The following is a 25,891-nucleotide window of genomic DNA, read 5'->3' on the forward strand; positions in this document are numbered from 1 at the left end:
AAGGCTCACTCCATGCCATGAGACTGGCCTAGGGTTTCTAAGCTTTCTTTCTCCTGTAGGTTAGAGAGGGGATCTTTAACTATTTGTGGATCTCTCTTATCAGTTGTTATGACAGCTACTTCTTTGTAGCCACTGAACTGTCACAGAATGCTTTGGAGCTGTTTTTTCATTGTCACACTTAGCCTGTACTACAGAAAGGTCCATGTCCCTGGGAGGATCTAGGTATCTATCAGCACATTAGCAGAGCTTCCTAAATGGCTTTATTCCACTTATGAATGGCTCCTTTGCTCTATTAACAAGGGAATGTGGTTTCCTAAGACTCACTGTTTTCTTCATCACACCTTAACTGGTCTGTTGGGAAACAGGTATGTGTGAGGGTCTTGAAACCTTAAAAATTATCTAACTGGGGGCTGGAGAGATGGCTCAGCTGTTAAGTTGCTTGCCTGCAAAGCCCAATGATCTGGCTTTGATTTCCCAGTACCCACGTAAAAGCCAGATACACAAAGTGGCACATACATCTGGAGTTCATTTGCAGTGGCTGGAGGTCCTGGTGTGCCCATTCTCTCTGTCTGCCTCTCTTCTGTCTCTCTCTGCTTGCAAATAAAAAAATAAACAAAATATCTAACTGATTCAGCTAAATGCAGAAGGAAAGAAGGTTACTCTACTTGGCAGTAAGATAGATGATAGAAAATGAGAATGAGAGCTAGAGCTACGGCTTAGTGGCTAAGGCACTTGCCTATGAAGCCTAAAGGATCCAGGTTCAATTCCCCAGTACCCATGTGAGCCAGATGCATAAGGTGGGGTATGTGTCTGGAGTTTGTTTGCAGTGGCTAGAGGTTCTGGTGTGCCCATTCTTCCTCTCTCTATCTGCCACTCTGTCAAATAGATAACTAAATAAAATATAGAAAATAAGAATGAATATGCTTATGTATTTTGACAAGCCTTACATTTTTTTTCTCTCAGTCAGATGCCCTGGATGCAGCTAGAAGATGACTCTCTGTACATATCTCAGGCTAATTTCATCCTAGCATACCAGTTCCACCCAGATGGTGCCAGTTTGAACCGTCGGCCCCTGAGAGTCTTTGCTGGACATGATGAGGATGTTTGCCACTTTGTGCTGGCCAATTCACATATTATCAGTGCAGGAGGGTAAGTGCTCAGGTTTCTTCTTCTACTTCTTCCCTAGTGTTCTTCATGGAGCTGTGTTTGTCTCTGACTTTATTTATATACAGTGGGATACAAAGAGAAGAGAGAGAGAAAGAGAGAGATTGGGAATGCCAGGGCCTCTAGCCATTGCAAATGAACTCCAAACGCATGCACCACCATGTGCATTTGGCTTACATGGGTCCTGGAGAATCAAACTTGGGTCCTTTGGCTTTGCAGGCAAGTACCTTAACTGCTAAGCCATCTCTCCAACCTTTAAATTTTTTAAAATTTATTTATGCTTTTTAAAAATATGTTTAAAGTAGATATACCAAAAGCTGCTAATAATTTTAGATGGAGAAGAAAACAAGAAGAACCTTTAATGCAAAGTGAAGCTGGTTTGATGCTCTCCAGGGGGAAATTCTTTCCTCTCTCAGCTCTATTCATCCCTCACCCCTAAATGTGCTGAAGAAGTAAAGGTATCTAGCTCAGCATTTTTGGAACCAGCTACTTAAGGGTTAGCAAATTGGCACATCATTGGGAGCTTGGGCTGTTTCAGTAGACTTGTTCTCTTCCTACAGACAATAATTGGCTCTTGTGGGGTGGGTTCCTTATTTTTCTTCTAGAGATGGGAAGATTGGTGTTCATAAGACTCATAGCACCTTCACTGTCAAGTACTCTGCTCATGAACAGGAGGTAAACTGTGTGGACTGCAAAGGAGGAATCATTGTGAGTGGCTCCAGGGACAGGACAGCCAAGGTGAGGTGCTCTCTCCCTTACATACTGTTATTCCCTCCTGTCTATAGGGACTGGGGTGGGAGAGGGTGGATAAGGCCTTGAGTCTTAGGATTGGCTGAGAGTGTTGGGTGAGGGTAAGGTAGAAATGACACAATAAAGAACTCACTTATGCGCCTTTGGCATGCAACTTGCTATGCCAGGCTGTGTCCCTGCCAGCTGGACTGGGAAAGGAGTGGACAGTGGCTGGGATTTTTGCCACTCACTTGAAATGTGGTATGAATGCAAAAACAGAGCATGGCCAGCTTTTCCTCCCTGAGTTGAGTTTCCTCAAGTTTGTGGGCTGAGTTCTAAGCCCAATATTTTATTTTAAAATCTCCCTCCTTTTGCCTGCTTTCTGTTTAGGGAGGTTAATTTTTCACCACCTTGTTTATAAGCAATCAAGCTGATAATTAAAATGTGTTTTCACTCCTTCTCTGGAGAGTGATGTGGTCAGTAAGCAGCAGAGATGACAGAGAAGGTGATTTTTGCATCATTGCCAAATTGCTTGGCCTGTAGACATCTGCTAAAATGTAATACAGTGTGGTTGATAAACAGTTGTCATCCTTGCTTTGTGGACCCAACTCATCCATATCTGGGCCAGATAGACCCCCTACCCCTGGTACAGAGAAGAAACTCTTTCTCCAGGTCTATGCCTATCAGCTCTAGCAAGACACAGGCTGGTCTTTGAGACTATGGTAGGAACTTTGCTGACAGTTCAGCTGGTGATGCAGGAGGTCAAGTAGTATCTTTCTTATCTGTTTCCTAACATCTAGAGGTTCCATAGTGCTAACAGGTGCAAAATGCTCTTAATAGTAAATGGGGCTCTAAACTATATAGGGAGAGAACTCAGGAGAGGAAAGTTGTAGCCTTGCAGCCTTTACTTAGTAATCTCTCGACTCCATGAACTCTCTGGTGATCATTCTTTCATGTAGTAATTATATAATGAGGAGGGTTAAATGTATTATCTTCTACTTTATGGACATTTCTCTTCCTTTTGGAGTTTTTTCCCTTACATTTTGAATTTGGAGAAAATGCACACCATTGTAGGAAGACTGGGAAAGATGAAGCAAAACAAAAAAAAAAAATTCATTTTTTTTGTTTCATTTTTTTGAGGTAGGGCCTCACTCTAGCCCAGGCTGACTTGAAATTTACTATGTAGTCTCAAGGTGGCCTCAAACTCACAGAGATCCTCTTACCTCAACCTCCTGAGTGCTGAAATTAAAGGGGTGTGCCATCACACCTGGCTCAAATTTTTGATGAATTTTCATCTCAAAAATGTATTTATTTATTTATTTTTAATTTTTTTGTTGTTTATTTATTTGAGAGCAACAGACAGAGAGAAAGAGGCAGACAGACAGAGAGAGAGAGAATGGGCGCGCCAGGGCCTCCAGCCACTTCAAGCGAACTCCAGACGCGTGCACCCCCTTGTGCATCTGGCTAATGTGGGTCCTGGGGAGTTGAGCCTCGAACCAGGGTCCTTAGGCTTCACAGGCAAGCACTTAACCGCTAAGCCATCTCTCCAGCCCTCAAAAATTTATTTTTTTACTCATGGTCTCATGTAGCTCAAGCTGATCTTGAATTTGCTGTTTAGCAGAAGATAACCTTGAACTTGTGATCTTGCCTCCATCTCTCCAGTGCTGATATTTAAGATGTGTGCCACCAAGCCAACTTTAGCAAATGTTTTGAGCCATCAAAAACTGAATTTTTTGTCACCTTTTTCTTTTTCCCCATCCCATACTCCCAAGCTTTTGATTGTTCATTGGCTTTGAAGAATTCTTTTTTTTTTTAAGTGTTTTATTTATATAAGAGAGAGAGAGAGAGAGAGAGAGATTGGGCACACCAGGGCCTCTAGCTATTGCAAATGAACTCCAGACACATATGCCACCTTGTGCATCTGGCTTACATGGGTATTGAGGAATCAAACCCAGGTCCTTAGGCTTCGTAGGCAAGCTCCTTAGCTGCTGCATTCTCTCTACCTCTGAAACATTCTTTGCAAGGATATTGGCCTTCATTTGCCATACTGCTCAAAAGTAAGTTTTGCTGGGCATGGTAGTGTATGCCTTTAATCCCAGCACTTGGGAGGCAGAGGTAGGAGGATTGCCATGAGTTCGAGGCCACCCTGAGACTCCTTAGTGAATTCCAGGTCAGCCTGGGCTAGAGTGAGACCCTACCTCAAAAAACCAAAAAAAAAAAAAAAAAGTAAGTTTTTAGCTGGGTATGGTGGCACATGGCATTAATCCTAGCACTTGGGAGGCAGAGGTAAGAGGAACACAGTGAGTTTGAGGCCACCCTGAGAATACAGAGTGAATTCCAGGTCAGCCTGAGATAGAGTAAGACCCTACCTCGAAAAACTAACTAAATAAATAAATAAATTTTTCATATGAACCTTTTGTGCCATACATGCCCTACATATTCCCATTTCTTTCTGGCATCTTTCTGTCATGTCTTCAGGCTTCCCTAGTTTCTTCTTTCTTCTGTCATATTATTTGTGGTCTGACAGCCAGAACAGTATAAAAAAAACTAAGCTTTGTGACCACATGTAATTTTTATATACGTATGTATATATTTTTTATTGATAATTTCCATAATTGTAAACAATATCCCATGGTAGTTCCCCTCCCACACTTTCCCTTTGAAACTCCTTTCTCCATCATATATCCTCCCCACTCAATCACTCTCTCTTTTATTTTTATGTCATGATCTTTTCTTCCTATTATGATGGTCTGTGTAGGTAGTGTCAGGTACTATGAGGTCATGGATATCAAAGCCATTTTGTGTCTGGAGGAGCATGTTGTAGGGAGTCCTACCTTTCCTCTGGTTCTTACACTCTTTCCGCCACCTCTTCTGCAATGGACCCTGAGCCATGGAAGGTGTGATAGAGATATTTCAGTGCTGAGCACTCCTGTGTCACTTCTTCTCAGCACCTTGGTGCCTCCTGAGTCATCCCAACATCACTGCCATCTGAAAAGAGAAGGTTCTCTAATCAAAAGTGAGAGTAGCATTAATACATGGGTATGAACATTAAGGGAAGTGCTTACTGGGTGGACAATTTGGTGAGCATAGTATATACTTGTAGCCAGACAGCAGCAAATGTTACACTCCTAGGGCTCATGACTACCCCTGTTGTAGGTTTTCAGTTTCAGGGATATATTCCCTCCCATGGAGCGGGCCTCCAGTCCAATTAGAAGGCAGTTGGTTTCCTCCATAACAGACATGCCACTATTGCAGCAGTTAGCTCATTTGGCCTGGCTGGCTAAATATAAGGCTTGCAGTGTCTACTGTTGGGTTTATTCACTGATGATTTCTTTCTCCCACTAAACTGCATGTAGTATGGCTTTTCCCTGCTTTCTGAGGAAGGGGAGGTTGAACTTCTTCCCTTGATCAGTCAACACATCATGAGGTGCGGACCTGATCGGAAAGGTGGCTATTTTTCCTGAGCTATGCCATAAGTTAATAAAAAAGGGGGAACTGTAGGGAGCTAATGCAGACGCCATTACAAGATGGCGCTGGCTTCCTGGCAGTCTTGAGGTAAACAATTCCTTATTAGGCAGCGCCTTGGCGCCAACCTCGCTTGAGGTTGCGCATGCGCTTGACGCACCTTGTCCCAAGCCTATCCCGTGGCTCCTGTGGGCGGGTGAGCCTATGGCAGCCAATCAGCAGGCGCCCCATAGTATTCTGCCCTATAAAAGCAGCTACACTGCCGCGCCCCGGCCCCTTGCCATCAGCTTTCCTGTTAACCAAGAGGCTCTCCAATAAAGTGTGATCAAGAAGGATCTTCGTTTGCTGGTCGTTCTTCTCCTGATAGTCAGGGGGTTCGCCGCACTTTCTGTCAGCTGTTCTACATGGAGGGGGTTTTCAGCTCAGCTCCAGCAGGGTTTCTCAGTGACTTTGCAGCCCAAATAGACCACATGTAATTTCAGAATATGGACTGAAACATAGTAGCAACTTTGTGTGTGATATGAAGGTTCATCTCATATATAAATAGGGATTCAGCCCTAATTCGTGGCTTAGTTTATTTTAGTCTTTTTGTTTGTTTGTTTTTTTGGTTTTGCAAGGTAGAGTATCACTCTAGCTCAGGATGACCTGGAATTCACTATGTAATCTCAGGATGGCCTCAAACTCACAGCACTCCTTTTACTTCTGCCTCCTGAGTGCTGGGGTTAAAGGTGTGTGCCACCACATCCAGCTTTAATTTTTAAAAATCTTTTAAATATATATATGTTTTATCAGGGAGATAGACGAACAGACAGAATTGGTGTGCCAGGGCCTCCAGCCATAGCAGTTGAACTCCAGCTGTGTGCGCCATCTTGTACACATGTACAACCTTGTGTGCCTCCATTACCTTGTGTGCCTGGCTTACATGGGATTTGGAGAGTTGAACATTAGTCCATAGGTTTTGCAGGCAAGCTCCTTAACTACTGAGCTATCCCTCCAGCCTTAGTTTATTTTTAATATTTAAAATGAAGACTAGAGAGATGGCTCAGTGGTTAAAGGTACCTACTTGCAAAGCCTAACAGTCTGGGTTCAGTTTCTCAGTACCTGTGTAAAGCCAGGAGGCACAAAGTGGTGCATATATTTGGAGTTTGTTTGCAGTGGCTCGAGCCCTGGTGCTCCCATTCTGTTTCTCTATCTGACTCTTTTTCTCTCTTTCAAATAAGTAAATAAACATTTTTTTTTTTTAAATAGATACTTTCTACTGCTGAAGAGTGTCACAGTTGACCCTCTTCCTTTTTCTTTTCTTTTCAAGGCAGGGTTTTGCTCTAGCCTGGGCTGACCTGGAATTCACTATGTAGACTCAGGGTGGCCTCGAACTCGTAGCAATCCTCCTACCTCTGCCTCCTGAGTACTGGGATTAAAGGCATGCACCACCACGCCCGGTTTCTTCTTCGGCTTTTTAAAGGTGACCATCTGGTTTTGGGCTCCCTGATAGGTTCCTGGCCAGCTCATCTTTTCTGCCTCTCTGGAGACTGCTTGAGTTTCCCTCCTTTTTGTTGTCTTTGCATCTAGCCACCTTCCTTTCTCTGATCCATTTCCACATTCTCACTGTTAACCTTTTATAACTCTCCTGCCACGTTTTTTTTCCAGCTGCATCTGCTTTTACAGCCATGTCTGCAGTCTTCTAATGTACCTAAGTTTACAGAATAACACACACAAGTTTTGTTTGTTTATAAACCTGTTTATAAACCCCTGTGGCCTATTTTTATTTTTTTGGTGGGGGGCACAAGTATTGCCTTTTAGGAATGAGAAATGTGATTTATGGGGTGAAAGCATTCTCTTTAAAATACTTCTGAGCTAGGACTGCCTAGGGAACCCTCTTCCTTCCCTAGTCCTCAACTCTAGTTTCAGATTTGCTATAATGGGATTGCTTGAATATTGCTTTTCTAAACATTAACGGGGTCAGTCCTTTTCTGGGACATGAAAAGATTTTAGCCTGTGTTGTTGGTGGGCCTGTCTGGTACTGACCTTCATTTCCTCCTTTATTTCTGTCCTTTCACTAATTCTTAGGAGTGCCTGCTATGTGTGAGGCAGTAGAGATAGTGGAGCTCTTTGGAGTTGCGGAAGGCCAGGACTGCGAAGTGTAGGCTCTAGGGAATAGGCCAGAAAGTTCAGAGGAAGGAGATCACATTGTCTAGGAAGGGGACACTATGAAGGAGAGAACAGTGTATGTTTTGCATTGAGAGTAGGGATTTAGCCATCATACCCTGTCAACTCCTGTCCCTCAGGTTCTAGGATATTCATGTTGCCAGGGGATGCTGTGCTGCTGGGACAGGCTGGGAAGAGCACCTTTCTAGGTAATGGCTTGGAACTGGCACTATACTTTTTGAGCCCCTCCCAGTTCTCTTGTTTCAGGATCTAGAACCTGTCCAGTCATTTCTGTGTAAGCTCTAGTAAGTTCAGGCCTAGGCTTTTCGTAGAAAATTTTTTAAAAAAAGTTTTAATTAATTAATTTATTTGAGAGAGAGAGAAAGAGGCAGATAGAGAGAAGCAGAACGGACATGCCTGGGTTCCCTGCCACTGTAAATGAACCCCAGACGCATGCGCCATCTTGTGCATCTGGCTTACATGGGTATTGGGAAATTGAACCTGGGTCTTTAAGCCATCTCTCCAGTCCTCCCTAGAGATTTTTTTTTTTTTTTTTTTGTGATTGGCTTTCACTCTAGCCCAGGTTGACATGGAACTCACTCTGTAGCCTTAGGCTGAACTCGAACTCACAGCAGTCAGCCTCTTGAGTACTGGGATTAAAGACATGCACTGCCACCACCACCACTTAGCTTCCTTAGAGATTTTTGTTGTTGTTGTTTTCGAGGTAGGGTCTCACTCTAGCACAGGCTGACCTGACACTTGCTGTATAGTCCCAGACTAGCTTCCAAATCACAGTGGTTCTCCTTCCTCTGCGTTTGGGATTAAAGGTGTTTGCCACCATGCCCGGTCCCTAGAGATTTTATAAATCAGAGTGCTTAGTACTTCCCTCATTCTGCAAGCAAGCACCTCCTCCCAGGGAGTTCAGGTCAGATCAGAGAAAAGGCAATGGTCTCTTTCAAGCTGCAGCAGTCTAAGGAGGAAATCAGAAGGGCATCTACTCATCACCAAAGGGGTGAAGAAGAAACTCAAAGAATATGCCAGAATCTTAGTGTTGCAGGGAAAATTGTGGTATTTACCTGTGTTTTCTACATCTCCTCACTTAGGATCTTCTGGTTAAAGCTTATTTTCTAGTGTTGGAAAAAGTCACTCACATAATCACCCCACCCCCACCCCATCACACCCACAAAGTCTAAGAAGCACTTTCTCCTTTTATAGGGAGGAGATACCATGTGACCCTTAGAAGGCATGAGCATTGCCCCTACTCCATCACTTACCCCTTACAATGAAGGAATGTTTTCTTCAAGTTCTTCCATCTAAGGTCCTGCCTGAGTTTGGTGTGTTCCTCTTATAGCTCTGCAGGGACCTTGGGAGGTCATTGATCCATCTAGCTGCCTTGGGGTCCCTCTGTGGTTGCTGTCTAGGGACAGCCCTGTGCATTTAAGGGTCCTCTGTTTGGTTAGAGGCTTATGTCCCTGTGTGTGTCTTCTCGGGTAGGGAGAGGTGAGGGGGAGCTCTGTGCTTAATGGGAGATTTCTAAATGCGCTGACTGCTGAGAGGGCTCTGGGAGTGTTGATTAGAGTTAAGCCCAGAGTGGCTGCTAATGTACATTCCTGACTGATAGGGACCAGATAGTGTGCTCCAAGCAATATTTTTAACCTGTGGTGATATGGAAGCTTAAAAAAGTTAAGCTTTTTTGCTACTTTTGGTGACACTAGGTGCTAAATTCCCTGCTGACATGAATAGCTTTGGATTCCATGCATTATGAATAAATAAACAACAGCACACCACCTTTGTGCTTTGAAGTCTTTTTCTGTTCTTTCCCTGTTTTACTCTAACTCTATACATGTCTCTCCATAGTGTACCTTGCTCTTCCTACCTCTCCCTACATACTCAAAGAAAACTCACAGTGAGAAAGAGGAGAAAGGGATATTTACAAACATGGGGGAGTTGTCTAAAGAGGCAAGCTCCCTCTATGTAATCTTTGGTTAAATCAGATAAGGAATATGGGAACTGGGGAGATGGCTGAGTGGCTAAAGGTGCTTGCTTGCAAAGCCTTCCAGCCCGTTTGATTTCCCAGCACATACGTAAAGCCAGATGCAAAAAGTGTGCACACACACATGTAAAAATTTTTTAAAAACCAATTTTTTATATTTTATTTATTTATTTGAGAGAGAAAGATAGACAGAGAGAAAATGGGTGCATAAGGGCTTTTAGTCAATGCAAATGAACTCCAGATGTATGTGCTACCTTGTGCATGTGGCTTACATGGGTACTGGGGAATCAAACCTGGGTCCTTAGGCTTTGCAAGCAAGTGCTTTAACCACTAAGCTATATTTCCAGTTCCAAAACCAAACAATTAAAAATATTTTATTTATTTGAGACAGAGAGGCAGATAGAGAATGGATATACGAGGGCTTGTAACCATTGCAAATGAATTCCAGACACATGTGGCACCTTGTGCATCTGGCATAAGGCAAGCACCTTAACTCCTAGGCCATCTTTCCAGCCTCTAAAACAGAAGTTTTAAAAAGACAAGGAATGTAGAACTTTTGATTCCCTGGTAGAGAATTGGGTGGTAATTAAGAGCTCTCAGGGGCTGGAGAGATGGCTTAGCGGTTAAGCGCTTGCCTGTGAAGCCTAAGGACCCCGGTTCGAGGCTCGGTTCCCCAGGTCCCACGTTAGCCAGATGCACAAGGGGGCGCACGCATCTGGAGTTCGTTTGCAGAGGCTGGAAGCCCTGGCGCACCCATTCTCTCTCTCTCCCTCTATCTGTCCTTCTCTCTGTGTCTGTCGCTCTCAAATAAATAAATAAATAAAATAATTAAAAAAAAAAAAAAGAGCTCTCAGGTGGAAGTAAATGGGGTGGTTAGGACTAGAAGCAGGTCTGTTTCCATAGTAGGTGAGCCAGAACTGTGTGTGTGCAGGACAGAAAGGACTCTTCATTTCTTTACCTCCCTAGTCACAGTCTCCCATCGGGTATATTTCCCTCCCTCCTAATCCTAGGCAATGCCAACAAGAGCATCTCCTCTCCTGTTTCCAGGTATGGTCTTTGGCCTCTGGCCAGCTGGGGCAGTGCTTACACACTATCCAGACTGAAGATCGAGTCTGGTCCATTGCTATCAGCCCAGTACTCAGGTAAGGGAGAAATTTTTGGATTGATTTTATCTGATACAAGAATAGTTATGTTTTAGTAGGTCTGATGAGATAGAACTTTTTCACCAGCATTCTCACTGTTGCTTTGAGCCACTCTCTTGAAGATTTAAATTTTTTCCAGTTATTTGAAGTCATTAGATATTTTCACATATTTGTGGGGTTTTGGTAACCTTTTAGGAGCTAATTTCCTAAGCATCTAACCTGAGAAGTGCTAATGAAAAGATACTAGAATGTTGGGGCTGGGTCCTGGAGAACTGAACTGGGTTTCTTTGGTTTTGCAGACAAACGCCTTAATGGCTAAGGCATCTTGCTGTGCAGCCCAGGCTGGCCTCAAACTAGAGATCCTCCTGCCTCAGCTTCCCCAGGTGGTGGGATTACAGGTGTGAGTAATCTGTTTCTTAAGCTTTTTTCTTTTCTTTTTGTTTTTTTCAAGGTAGGACTTCGCTTTAGCCCAGGCTGCCCATGAACTCACTGTGTCGCCCTGAGGGCTGGGATTGAAGGCTTGTGGCTGATTCTTCAGCTATAACTAGAGAAAGATGGGGTGGGGTCCCCCATGAGTTTGAGATCAGCCCTGGGCTACATAATAAGTTCCAGGCCAGTCTGGACTATAGAGTGAGAGCCTGTTTCAAAACAAACAAATAAATAAGCAAACAAACAACAAAACTAGAGAAATATGAGCAAGTGATTTTTACATCCTGTTTTCTGCTTTTTAGGATCTCATTATTATTGCAAACATTTTCACTGGCATTAGTCATTTAGAGTATTGAGTTTCATAAAGATAATTTCTTTCAAACATATCATGTGCTTTTATTTAGACTTTCCTAAACCAAGGCAAGGCCTCTGTCCTCCCCAGAGGGATTCATAGATACTCCGTCTTATATCTGTACCATCATAGTAGTTACAGGGTCTTTGTGTACTTCCTTCACCCATCATGTTCATCAAAATGGAATTTGGAAAGTTGTAACGCTGCTATCCTCCACCATTGGTTTAAGTCAGTCACCTGTTTTATGAGTGATTGAAGTCCCCTTTGCTCTGCCCACTTCAGGTTCTTTCTCCTCACCTCAGGGAGCCTGCACCCCTCCTCCTGCTCCCTTCCACAGCTCCCTTTCAAATTTTTTTCTTCCTAAGAATTAGAGCCGATTAGCCACGTCATTAATTCTTCAATTTGACGGCTGATATAGCAGGACCTGAAACACATTGCTGACCCCAGAGAATGGAGACCCCATTCCTTAGCATATTGACGATGGGAGAAGTTAATTAAAATTCCACAGAGCAGAGGTGTCGGCTAACCTATAAACCTGTCGCTGTTCAGAACAAATCATTCTAGCAATCTTAGGAAAGAGGAAAGGGAAGACCAGCCAGGAGTGAAGAGGCTAAGTGTGTGGGAGCAAAGGGTGGAAAATGGAGCCATTGAGCTTTGTCTCCTCCTCAGCTTTTCTCTAATGCTGCCCTTCTTAAAGCTTGTTAGATAGGCTTGTATTTCTGTGGGCTTGGTAAGTATAAGGCGTGAAGGAAGGTAGGACTGTAAGTGGGAGAAGACAGGTATGCTGGTGACTGTCTTAGTTGATACCTGTGGACTTCTTTGGCTTCAGGAAGCTAGGATGGCGTTGGTGGTAGAGGGGACTATTCAGGCTGGAGATGGTCCGTGTGCATTGAGGCCAAAAACCATGAATAGGCTATTCCCTGTACCTTAATCCTCAGAGTCCTCTACTCTAGCCACTGCCTCTGGAATGTGTTGGGCTGTGTCTCAGCAGAAGAGAACACAGCACCTATTTTAGAGAGTGTCAGTAAGAGAGGTTGAGAACAGAGTCTGCCTTCCTCATTAAGAAGCATTTGAGGAGGGGGCTGGAAAGGTGGCTCAGCAGTTAAAGGCACTTGTTTGTAAAGTCTGCTGGCCTGAGTTCAGTACCCCAATACCCACATAAAGCCAGATTCACAAAATGGCACTTGAATCTGGAATTCATTTGTAGCAGCAGGAGGCCCTGGTGTGCCCATTCTCTCTCTCAAATAAGTAAATATTTTAAAAATATATTTTATTTATTTGTTAGAGAGAATGGGCACACTAGGGCCACTAGCCACTGCAAATGAACTCCAGATGCATGCATCACCTTATATATCTTGCTTATGTGGGTCTTGGGCAAATGTAGCAAACACCTTAACTGCTAAGCCATCTCTCCAGCCCAGTAAGTAATATTTTTTAAAAAGAGCATTAGCCATGCCAGGTGTGGTGGGGCATGCCTTTAATCCCAGCACTTGGGAGGCAGAGGTAGGAGGATCACTGAGAGTTCGAGGCCACCCTGAGACTACATAGTGAATTCCAGGTCAGCCTGGACAAGAGTGAAACCCTACCTCAAAAAACAAAACAAAAAAATTCATTTGAAGAGTTGGGGATTTAGCTCATGGGAGAACACTTGTTTAGCAAGCAGAAAACCTTGGGTTTCATCCTCAGCACTGGAAAAAAAAAAAAAAGGAGAAGAGAGGAGAAGGAAGAAAAGAAGCATTTGAGAATGTAATAAAACTGAGTTTTGGTTTTTAAAATTTTTATTTATTTAAGAGAGAGAAGAGAAGAGGAGATAAGAAGAGTATGAGTGCACCAGGGCCTATTGCCACTGCAAACAAACTCCAAATGCATGTGTCACTTTTTGCATCTGGCTTTATGTGGGTACTGGGGTATTGAACCCAGGTCAGCAAACTTTGCAAGCAAGTGCCTTTAACTGCTGAGGCATCTCCCCAGCCAGAGTTTGGGGTTTTGGCCATCCCTTGGAGACTGACTGTGGAGAACGACCTGGATTTCTAGTTAGTAATATATGCAGCTAGCAGTCACTGTCCCTGAGCAGATCCTCTGCTAAGTTCTTCTTATGTGCCATCTTTGGTAAAGACCTCACTTTTGGTTTTCTTCGCATTCTTCTTCAGTCTTCTTGGAGTATTTTCTTACTCCTGGATAATTCTTTTTTCATAGTTCACTGTCTGTTCAGCATCTGATCCAGTTATTTAATAAGGCTTTTTCTGTAACTCCTCAGATGCATGCACCACTCTGTACCTCTGGCTTTGTGTGGGTACTGGGGAATCCAACCTTGGTCATTAGTCTTTGTAGGCAAGTGCCGTAACCTCTGAGCAATCTCTTCAGACCCTTGGACTTTTAAATACTTTGTGTTTGGAATTCTTTACATTAGATGACGAGAACATGTGCTAGTGTCTTACTCAAAGGATATATGAGACTAGGATCTGTACACTATTTATTAAATCTGTTTCTGTTCACTGTGTCCATGGCTTTGAGCCTTTCAATAAACTCATCCATTTTTTTCAACCCCAGGACACACTGATGCCCAACCTCAGGGTGTGTTCTTTTCTTTTCTTTTTTTTCTTCAAGGTAAGGTTTCACTTTAGCTCAGGCTGACCTGGAATTTACCATGTGGTCTCAGGCTGGCCTCAAACTCGTGGCGATCCTCCTACCTCTGCCTCCCGAGTGCTGGGATTAAAGGCGTGCGCCACCACGCCTGGCTGACAGGATGTATTCTGTAGAGCAATCTGGGAGACAAGGTCTGTTTTGCCCCCTGTTAGCAAGGTAACCACAGGTGAGTCACTCTTTTCTCCTAGCCTCACTTTCTTTTTTTTCGAGGTAGGGTCTCACTCTGGTCCAGGCTGACCTGGAATTAACTCTGTAGTCTCAGGGTGGCCTTGAACTCATGGCCTACCTCTGCCTCCCGAGTGCTGGGATTAAAGGCGTGCGCCACCACGCCCGGCAAGCCTCACTTTCTTTATCTATTACATGTGAATAAATTTTTTTCTTACTCAATTACTGTGGAGATGACCTGAAATACTGTATATGAAGACTGGAAAGCTAAAAAGGTTTTACTTTTATGTCAGTCACCCCTTACTTTGTATAGCATTTGCGTAGTGCTCAAGCCTGTCTCCTGGGTTTCTGGCCCCAGGGGGTTGCACTGATCTCTTGCAGTCTTCTTTTTTTTTCATTTTTTAAAAAAATTTTTATCAGCATTTTCCATGATTATAAAAAAAAATCCCATGGAAATTCCCTCCCTCCTCTTGCAGTCTTCTTGAGTGCAATCTCAGTAAGAATCTCTTCTCCCTTTTCCTTGTCCCTTGGAGTGACCCTCGTGGATATTTGGTATTCCTTCCCTGTCAGCATTGCAGTGTCCCCAGGTCAGACTGGACTACAGCGAGATACTTCCTCAAAAACAAACAAACAAACAAATAAGAAACAACAATAACCAGAAAAGCATTGCTATTGTCATATCACTGAGTTATGTGATTCTGGGCCCTGATATGGGCAGTCACTGTCCTCTAAAGGCATGTGTTTTCAGTTTCCATGACAGCTTCTTAGTTATTGTTCCCTTATACAATTGGAAGGAACCTGGACAGCTAGCTTGCACTGTTCTTTCCTCCATTAGTGTCTTTCTCCTGTTCAAAATAATTAATCAGGGGCTGGAGAGATGGCTTAGCTGTTAAGGGACTTGCCTACAAAGCCAAAGGATGCAGGTTTGATTCCTTAGGACCCAAGTAAGCCAGATGCACAAGGTGGCACATGTGTCTGGAGTTTGCAGCAGCTAGAGGCCCTGGTATGCCCATTTTCTTTCTCTCTGCCTTGTTCTCTATCAAATATAATAAAATAATCAGTCCTATGTATCTTATTTTTGGTGCTGTTTGTTTTTGTTTTCCTTTCTTTTCTTGTGCATGTACCCAGGTACTTTTAGCATGAAATATCGAACCTCAAGCCCCCAGAAGAAAGCAGGAATTCTACCTATGTTCGGATGTTCCTTCCTTTCCTTCCTTCTGTGACCTCGAGTTCTTGCTTGTGAACAGTTGTACAGGGTGGTTCTTAAGTCATGTGCTCTGAGCTGTGTTTCAATCCTAAAGATATACTGAAGGGAAACAGTAGGCTCCTGAGGAAGGTGGTAGGCCAGGACCCTTTCCTTTACCTCCTGTGTGCCTACCTAGCCATCTTGTTGTCTTGCCACTAGTAATTCTCTTGTCAAGATTTAGGGCTTTTGAATGACGCCTTCTTTCATAAAGGCATTTCCTACCTGTCACTGTTGGATGAGCAAGTGAAGGACAAGTAAGAAAGTATGGAATATGTCTGCTGTAGTTGTATGACAGGAACACATTATATCTGGTCTCAGCTATAGCTCCTAAGGTCACACAAATTCTGAGCACTTTCCCATCAGTAACACAAAAAAGCATTTTTTTTTTTTTTTGAAAAAATGAATAGCTGGAGGGAAAAAAAAGCTAGGCATGGTGGCATACACCTTTAATCCCAGCACTTGGGAGGCAGAGATAGGAAGATTGCTGTGAGTTCAAAACCAGCCTGGGACTACAGAGTGAGTTCCAGGTCAGCCTAGGCTGGAGTGAGACCATACCTAGAACACTCCCACCAAAAAAATGTATGATGTGATTTATTGTTATTTAAAAGTTATTTCCCAACCAGGCAATGTGGCTCACAACTTTTATCCTAGCACTCAGGAGGCTAAGGTGGGAGGATTGCCTTTAGTTGGAGACCAGCCTAAGTTAGTGAGTTCCAGATCAGCCTTGGCTAGAGCGAAACCCTACTTAAAAACAACAATGGGTGGGAGAGATGCTTAGTGGTTAAAACACTTGCCTGCAAAGCCAAAGGACCTTGGTTTGATTCCCCCAGTACCCATGTAAGCCAGATGCACAAGGTGGCACATGCATGCATCTGGAGTTTGTTAGCAGTGGCTTGAGGCCCTGCTGCACCCATTCTCTCTCTCTCCCTCTGCCTCGTTCTCTCAAATAAATAAATAAATTAAGAAAAAACAACAATACACACACAGTTTACTACCTGCTGAATAAAGTTAGTAACTACTCAAAAGCAATACAAAACTATTGACGACCTAACTATTCTTTTCTACTTCCCATCTCTTCCTGTGTCATTCCTGCACACTTACTGTGCGGTGCTTCCACAGCAGCGTACTGTGGGGCTAAGATGGATATATCAGCATGTTGTTTGCCAGAATTGGCTAAGGGCCTTTGGCTGCATCTGGCTGTCTTTCAGAGAGAAGGAGAAATTAAAGCCCAGTCACGATCAATGCAGGCCACTTGTGAGATGGAACAGAAAATGCCACAGTCAGTATTCTAGCCTATTGCCATGTCCTATGTGCTGAGGGAAGACCACAAGCGGGCCTGTGGGCCATTGCTGTCCCTCCCTCATCAGCATCTTGCAGTGGCCCTCGAAAGGCTCTGTGGGTATCTGGGAACATTCTTTCTTCTTGGTGGCCAGACTTGAGATAGAGAGGGGTAGGAGAGGCTTGGGCTCATGTGGGTAACTGTAAATGCTTGTGCCATTCTAGGAGCTCACGTACACAGAGAGTTTTGGTTTTCTGGATCTATCTAACCAGTAATAGGGGCTTGTAGTGAAATGAATCTATAGACCTCTCTGCCCTGTTTGCCTAGGAGAGCAATGGAGAGGACATGCAGCTCTTCCTTCCTCTGCACACCATTGCCCTACAAGCACTAGAAGGTGCTTAGCAGAGCTTTTGCCTCATCTCTGAACAATGCTGCTGTCATGCAGGTGAGCGTGGTCAGGAAGGCTTCCCATGGCTCTTGGGCTTTAATCCCTTCGCTCCCACTTTCTGTCATCAGGGAAATATATGAGTGGTATAGGTGTAGAAACTTGACTTGGCTATGTTAGTAAATATACAATATAATTTTGTGTAACTTTGCTTGCTGTGGTGGCTTGTTTGTTTTGGGGGGATTAGTCCAAGTCTGCATGAAATGTACCAGTTCAAATTTGTAAAGTGAGTTGAGGCCTCTGGGGGCTTTTGATGGAGGGGCTGTTTCTTCTTGCTTCATTTCTCCCAGAGGGGAGGGCTAGTCTGGAAGGAAAGCCAGCACTGTGTACTATTTGGCAGAAGGTGGGGGTGCTGGGAGAGCCGGTGTTTGTTCCAGCAGCTGCAGGGTTTACTGTGTGCTGTGTGTGGTAAACGCCATCCACCAGTTTGTTGAAGTGCATCTTTCTTTACTGGAAGGTAATTACATGCGGAGTGTGCTCTGACATAGAGGTTTGAAGGGTTGGAAAAAGAGGCAGCCAGCTTTCAATGTGAGTTCTGTTGGGTCTCTATGGTGCTGCAGTTTTCTAGCCCTGAGCTTTATAACTCACTGCTCTGAGTGGAAGACGAATCAAATACAAAAGTATGTCTTTCTGATTGACAGTGATCGATGGGGATCTCTCTAGCCTTGATAAACTGCAGAAAGATGGCCAGGTAGCTTTGTAGTGCTTCACTTTGTATTTGATCCTCCCTCATAGTGGTTTGGAGACCTTTCTGTCTTTCCAGGATTAGGGCAGAGGGATGTTTCCTTTGCCGGGAAAAGGAGACCTAAAGAGCCAGGCACAAGTGGCTCTGTGCTGCCTCTTGCCAGACAGCAAGAGCATAGGAGGGAGTATTCTGCACATGATATCCCTGAATGAGAGAGCCATTGTAGAGGAGGTAGGGGCTGGTGTGACTAGAAGAGGCATCAGGAGACCTGGAGGAAGGTGGAAGCTTTGAGTAATGCTAGGTGGGTTCACTGTTCCAGCCTATAATGTGCTTATCCTGGAAAGGCATCAGTGGTATAGTGTTGGGAGGCATTGTCTTGGGTCAGGTCCTACTAAAGCTCAGTGCAGGGCCCTCCACTTCAGTTCCAGTCTTCTCAGGGGTCATACCCATCAGTAGCAAGGATCAGATACCAGGGGTCAGTTTCCATTCTTCAAGACCCTGGAATTTAGCCAGTATCCAGGGCAGGCTCATGTGCTAAGCTGTTGTCCTTACTAGCACCTTTCTGGCCCTAGGTGGCTCAGAATGCATTTGTGAGAGCAGCTTCTTCGCAGACAGTGTGGTTGGCTTGCTTATCAAGACCTGCCTTAAATAAAATTCTCCAAATAGAAATCTGCTACAGTGGAGGGCCAGACACTATGGGTATAGAGTTGATGTGAGACTCTAGCCCTTCTAGCAAGGGTCCATTTCTATCCTGTAGTCTCAGTGTTGGATTCTTTCTCCATCTGATCGCTCTCTCTCTCTCTCTCTCCCTCTATTCCCTCATTTCTCTTGCTTCTTTGCCATCTCATTTTCTCTCCAGATATTGCTTAAGTATTGCTATTGCCCTGTTGTCACGAGGGAAGCCACCACGAACTCAATGGCAAAATCTGATTGGAGAACCAGACTGTGGGTAGTAGAACAGTATGGAGAGTCCTTAGATGGATGCTTGAGAGGACTGGAGGGACATAGATAGACATAGGATAGGGTAGGGTAGGGTAGGGTAGGATAGGATAGGATAGGATAGACAGACAGATAGATAGATGATTCTGGAGTCCTGTGACACTTTAGCCTGCAGTAATTTATGATACATTTAAAAATAACCAGAAGAGTCACAAGGTTTCTAACACATGGAAATGGTAAATGTTTGAGGAAGCGGAAGTACTAATTACTCAGGTTTGATCAACATAACATTTCATACATGTATCAAGTTATTATACTATATTCCATATATATGTAGGACTCTGATATGTCAATTGAAAAATAAAAATACGAGAGAGCTGTGATGGGTTCAGTGTCCTCACTCCCCTCCCTGCACCACTGGTCATCCGCAGTCCGCACCTGTACCACCTTTGCACTGTCCTCTGCTCATCTTGTGCCCCCGCTGCCGCTGTGGACCATTGTAGAGTGTGTGTGCAGCGCGCCTGTGTTTTTCCTCCTTTGATCATTGTCCTGCTAACAGATAATTTAGCAGTCACATCCCAAGGTGGAAGCATGGTGCTAATGTTAAAATTAGGGTGTTTTTTTTCTTTTTCTCTTTTTTCCTCTTTAAACTTCAGTGGGTGATGAGGCAGAGAGGGAGGCAGAGGGTAAAGGGGAGTCATAAATTCTGGGGCTGGTGTGGCTGTTCTAGGAGCAGCCAGGAAGCCTCTGATGTCGCCACAGCACTTTCATTAACATTTAAATTAAGGGTTTGTTTTCCAGGCTGCTTTATAGGCAGGGACCTTTCATGGCCTGTCACATGGAGCACCCACCCCCTTCCCTAAGCAAGTGTGTAATTGTAGCCACTGCTCTCTCCTGACTCTGGGTTATAGCAGGAGGTTCAAAGGGAGTTCCTGGGGTTGGGACTGTGGAGGTAAAAGCTGTGACAATCGAGATGGGTGTCATTCCTCAGATGAAGTTGCTGGCAGAGCTCCTGCTCCCCTCCTCTGGCCTATACTTTTCTCTGCCTTTCAAGGGACACACTTCAATCTGACTCTGACTCCTCCCATCCTTACTTCCCTTGGGCCATGAGTGGGTTGGAAGAGTACATCTAGCCCAGTGGTCTCTCCAGATAGCTCATATCATGGCCTGGGACCCATCAGTCTAAGACACAGGTCTCCATGCTGCCTCCTGTTTTATTAGCTTCCCAATAGGTCTGCTTTACTCGGGGGCTGCCATCTGTGAGGAATTCATAATATAATATGTTCTTTTTGTCCTGAAAAGTGCCATCCTGCATAGACAGAAGGTGTATATCCTTTACACCAGTTCCACAAGCATCTGTGCTTGAAACAGTCTCCTATGGTAGCAGATCATCTGGAGAACTTGCTCTTGGAGATCTTGGCATTTAGAGCAGGCTTCCCCACATCCTCACATCGTACATTTGTGGCCAGGCATTTTTTCACAAGGAATGTCTGGTAGCATTATAGGTGTTTCAGTGGAGACCCCTGACTGGTCTTTCTCCTTCCCATTGGGCTTCTGTTGATCTATAGATGAAAAGAATATGTACACAAGGCATCTAATGAGTTCATAAACTCCAAGACATCCTTCCCCCATTGCTGATATCAGGTAGACTTATTCTTTTTTTTTTAGTAAATAATTTTTAAAAAATATTTTATTTTTACTTATTTATTTGACAGAGAGAAAGAGAGAGAGAGAGAGGAGAGAGAATGGGCGCACTTGGCCTCTAATCATTGCAAATGACCAGCAGATGCATGCGCTATCTTGTGCATCTGGCTAATATGGGTCCTGGGGAATCAAACCTGGGTCCTTTGGCTTTACAGGCAAAGCCTTAGTCTCTAAGCCATCCCTCCCCAAGATTTATTCTTTAGACAGGAATGAGAGGGACACTGGGACTTTTCCTACTAAGAGGCTGAAAGTTTTCCTTCTCTTGGGGCTTGACTTCACTGTGTGAGTCATTACCTTCTTTTCCTTTTCTTCACCATGTCACTCAAACCATCTGTCACTTATATGCCAGGTGGAAGATAGCTAAGTGTTGTGTCCTCCTATCCCAGGTAGCCTTGCCAACAGGTGGATACCCTCATGCCCTGGGGGTCCTGCCCAAAGGGAGTGAGGGAGGTGCTGGGGTGACCCCTCTGCAGGTGCTGCCCAGGCTCAGATTGCAGACTGGTGGCCAGGCCCCACCTGATGGTGATTAATCTGGGACTCAGCCAGCAGAGGCCTAGGCAGGGCAGCTTTGGTCCCTCACTGTGAAGACCTTTGGCTCAGAGACAGAACTGATCTCTGCAGCTTGCTTCGGCTTAGGGTTTGATCTGTCAAGGCTAAAGAGGAACCTGATGGTGGAGCGGAAGCTTCTAGCACTGCCTGACTTATGGCACTGATCCGTCCTGACTTATGGCACTGATCCGTTCCAGTGGCCTTGTCATGATACTACTCATATATTTCAGATTTCTCCACCTGTTAGCTATAATGCTCAGATCAGTTAAAAGAGGATCTTCGTGAAAGATCTATGCTTTTTGTTTCTTAAGCCAATAGTGCTTACTCTTAGACTAGGCACTGGGAATAGTAGGAGAATGCAATAATGGGGCTGTGGCTGGATCAGGAGCAGAAGATATTTGTGGGGGAATTGAGTGGGGATCACTCTATCCTCTTTACTTAGGTGGCTTTCAGGCCATTTCAAGCAGATTTCAATATTTCACTTCAGAATTAACTCTCAGGTTCCTTGTGTTCCTTTTCATTTTAAAGTTCTTTTTGGAAGGGTGCTTCTCCTCAGCCCTCACTACCATCTTTCCATCTTCCCAAATCCTGGTCACAGGGACCTCCATGTAGCTGTCCTTGGAGCTGCTTGTATTTCTTCTGCCCTCTGAGTTTAGAACAGACAAACATGCTCTGCTTGGTTATGGGCTCAGGGCCCAGGATAGGATTTCTGCTGTCCATGACAGTTTGACCATGAACCTTAGTGAGTTTTGTTATCATATAGTTCCAGTTGACAGTTGGGGCTTGGGTCTCAAGAACTAGAACATTTTCTTTATACCAAGAAGAATGAGCATTCATGTGTTCTATTAGCACTTGAATATAGTGGGCCATTGATTCGGGAGCTGGGTGTAAATATGGTATGACTCTTAGATGTTTGTGTTGGTTCTAGATTCTGCTGTGCTGTCAAGAATTTCTATTGCTGGGCGTGGTGGTGCATGTCTTTAATCCCAGCACTTGGGAGGCAGAGGTAGGAGGATCACCATGAGTTCGAGGCCACCCTGAGACTACATAGAGAATTCCAGGTCAGCCTAAGCTAAAGTGAGATCCTACCTTGAAAAACAAACAACAAAAAAAGAATTTCTATGGAAGATGACAAAAAGAAAGATGTATCTATGCATCAGAAAAACCTTTAAAAATTGTTTTTAATTTAAAAAAATATTTTATTTATTTGAGAGAAAGAGGGAGAGGGGGGTGAGGGAGGAATGGAAAGAATGGGCATGCCAGGACCTCTGTCTACTGCAATGAGCTCTAGATACATGCACCACCTTGTGCATCTGGCTTAAGTGGGTCCTGGGCAATCAAACTTGGACTCTTTGGCTTTACAGGCAAGTGCCTTAACTGCTAAGTCATCTTTCCAGTCTTAAATTTATTTATTTATTTATTTGCAAGTACAGAGAGAGCAAGAGAACAGAGGCAGCCGGGCGTGGTGGCATATGCCTTCAATCCCAGCACTTGGGAAGCACAGGTAGGAGGATTGCTGAGAGTTCGAGGCCACCCTGAGACTACTTAGTGAGTTTCAGGTCAGCCTGGACTAGAGTGAAATCCTACCTCAAAAAAACAAAAAAAAAAAGAGAGAGAGAGAGACAGAGAGTGAGAGGAGACAGATGGAGAGCATAGGCATAGGCATGGCAGGGCCTCTGGCCACTGCAAATGAACACCAGATGCATGGACCACTTTGTGCATCTGGATTTACGTGAGTACTAGGGACTCAAACTTGGACCATCACGTTTTGCAAACAAGCACCTTAACCACTGATTCGTCTCTCCAGCCCCAAGAAAAACCTCTTATTTGACTCTTCCTTCAAACCCTCTTATTTTTTAAAGTTTATTTACTTTTTTTAGTTAATTTTTTTTTTAAATTTATCTATTTATTTACTTATTTGAGAGAGAAAGAGGCAGAGAGACAGAAGAAGAGAGAGAGAAAATGGTGCACCAGGGCTTCCAGCCACTACAAACAAACTCCAGATGCATGTGGTACCTTGTACATCTGGCTTACATGAGTCCTAGGGAATTAAACTGAGGTCCTTTGGCTTTGCAGGCAAGCACCTTAACTGCTAAGCCATCTCTCCAGCCCTCAAACCCTTCTTATAAGATCTCTGGCTGTGTAGATTGCAGGTCTGATAATCCATGTGCCTCTCCAGAAGTTGTTTTTAAATTTTTAATATTTCCATTATTTTATTTGCAAGGAGAGAGAGAGAGAATGAATGGGCTCACCAGGGCCTCTAGGCACTGCAAACAAACTCCAGGCACATATGCCACGTTTGTACATCTGGTTTTACATGGGTATTGGGGAATTGAACCCAGGTTGTTACGCTCTGCAGGCAAGTGCCTTAACCACTGAGACATCAATCCAGCCCTAGAAATTTCTTGAATAGAAGTTTCAGATTATGAGCTTGCAGGAACAGGGTTTTTTTTTTTTTCTTTCTCTATTTTGTGTGGGAATTATATGCCCATGTACTGTGGGTACAGCCTCTTTTCTTCTGGGTACCCTATTAAATGGATTCCCAAGATCCTTGCCTCTTCTCTAAGCTTGCTTTTGCTCTTCTCTTTGGGCAAGACATTTTGTAGGATGTAGTTTGTGACTTGATTTGTTGGACTCTGTCAGAGAGACTTAGCTCAGGCCTATCTGAGATGCTGACAAGGGCAGGAGGAGCAGGGGGAGGAGGGAGGTGAAGAGAATATTAGTACAGGACCTACTGGCCCAGGAAATTGCTTTCTGCAGAAGCTTTCCTTTTCCATAGTTTACAATAATTAAAAACATGAATAGGTACCAAAAAAGTACAGGGGCTGGGCATGGTGGTGCAAGCCTTTAATCCCAGCACTTGGGAGGCAGAGGTAGGTGGATCACCATGAGTTCGAGGCCACCCTGAGACTACATAGTGAATCCCAGGTCAGCCTGGGCTAGAGTGAGATTCTACCTCAAAAAAAAAAAAAAAAGAATAGGGGAGACATAGGGTACCATTTGGGGTGAGCTAATATCCAAAATAATCAGCAATGTCTTAATTTGCAAGAGAGAATTTCAAGTAATAAGAGGGAATCTTAGGAGATTAAAAGACTTGAAAATCAGAGCTGGAGAAATGGCTTAGAAGTTAAGGCGTTTGCATGCAAAGCCAAAGGACCTCAGTTCGATTCCCCAGGACACACATAAGCCAGTTGCACGAGGGGGTGCATGCATCTGGAGTTCATTTGCAGTGCCTAGAGGCCCTGGCATGTCCATTCTCCCTCTCCATCTCTCTGCCTCATTCTCTCTTTCAATAAATAAAAATAAAGTTTGTTTTTTTTTAAAAAAAAGACTTTAAGATCACACTTTTGGTGCTAGAGAGATGGTTGAATGGTTAAAGGTGCTTGCTTGTAAAGCCTGATGGCCCAGGTTCATTTCCCCAGTACCCACATAAAGTCAAGATGTACAAAGTATCTGGACATGGTGGCTGATGCCTTTAATCCCAGCACTTGGGGGACAGAGGTAGGAAGATCACTGTGAGTTTAAGACCACCCTGACACTACCTATTGAATTTCTGGTCAGCCTGTGTTAGAGTGAGACCCTTCCTCGAAAAACAAAAAACAAAACAAAACAAAAGATGCACAAAGTAGCACTTGTGTCAGGAGCTCATTGGCAGAGGCAAGAGGTCCTGCCATGCCCATTCTCTCTCTCTGTGCCAAATAAATATTTTTTTAAAATCTTACTTTGGGGCTGGAGAGGTTGCTTAGTGGTTAAGGTTCTTACCTGTGAAGACTGAAGACCCAAGTTCAATTTTCCAGGTCCCATGTAAGCCAGATGCACTTGGATCTGGAGTTTGGTTGCAGTGGCTGGAGGCTGTGGTGTGCCCACTGCCCTCCACCTTTCTCTCTCTCTTTTCTCTCTGCCTCTTTCTCTCCCTCTCTCTCAAATAAATAAAAATAATTTTTGAAAACATCTTACTTTGCTGGTTTTTGTTTTCCTTCTGTTGTCATGTTTTCATAAACTTGTCTCTGGCTGCTTAGCTTGTCTTGTACTTTTCTCTGTAGTTTCCTGCAGCAAAACCATGGTCCGGCTTCTACAGCATGGCAGTGGTGGTCATGGTATGTTAGTATGACTTTCACAGCAGGCTGGAACCCAGCAGTACCATCTAGAGTCAGTGCACTTTAGAAAACACACACATTGCCTCTGGGGACTGGAACTTCCATGTGAGGGTGGAATAGCATAGGTCTGGAAGGCAAGAACTTGCTGTGTAGAGAAGGCATTAAAGCCAGGGGTTTTCCTCTCATGCTTTTTCTGGCTCTCCTAACACCAGGGGGTAGGCTTGTTAATCAGAATGTGAGTGAGGTCACCAGCCACTTTTCTTTTTCTCTCTTCACTTCCCATGCTTCTTTTGGTCCCTCTGTGGCTTTTTACTTCTAGGCTAGAGTTCCTATGCTAGAGTCCAGTCCGCATAGCCTCTGGATGTTTTGGTGATGCTGGAGGTGAGGGTAGGCAGTGGTGGCCATTGTGTGTTGTGCTCTTGTAGAGAGCAACCAAAGCACTTCATACTGGCTTCTTTCTAGATGCTGGGTCAAACATGAGGAGAGGTGAGAATGCCCTGAAGAGGGGAGGACTTTTGAGTATGTGTCCCAGTGTTAGAGACCACTGCATAACTATGGCGTTCTCTTTGCCTCTGTGTGGGGCATCATGTGTGCACCTGACCTGCATTGATTGAAGGAAAGGTTCAGGTGTACCCTTTCCTGCCTGTGCCCACTGCAAGTGATATGTCCCTTTTTTGTTTGTGGCTATCACAAGTGTCCTCTCTTTTTTTTTCCCTT

The 25,891-nt window shown here is 44.2% G+C and overlaps 1 protein-coding gene across 1 annotated transcript in view; it reads left to right on the forward strand.

Annotated features, from left to right (window-relative positions):
- Fbxw4 (F-box and WD repeat domain containing 4) overlaps positions 1 to 25,891 on the forward strand; it is a 111,001-nt gene that overhangs the window by 35,821 nt on the left and 49,289 nt on the right. Inside the window, exons 3-5 of the mRNA XM_004659425.2 lie at positions 964 to 1,149; positions 1,770 to 1,902; positions 10,544 to 10,638. Of these exons, the coding sequence (XP_004659482.2) occupies positions 964 to 1,149; positions 1,770 to 1,902; positions 10,544 to 10,638 (414 nt within the window). The remainder of the gene's footprint in view (positions 1 to 963; positions 1,150 to 1,769; positions 1,903 to 10,543; positions 10,639 to 25,891) is intronic.

The sequence above is a fragment of the Jaculus jaculus genome, chromosome 1 (genome assembly GCF_020740685.1).
Source record: "Jaculus jaculus isolate mJacJac1 chromosome 1, mJacJac1.mat.Y.cur, whole genome shotgun sequence".
Lineage (NCBI taxonomy): Eukaryota > Metazoa > Chordata > Mammalia > Rodentia > Dipodidae > Jaculus > Jaculus jaculus.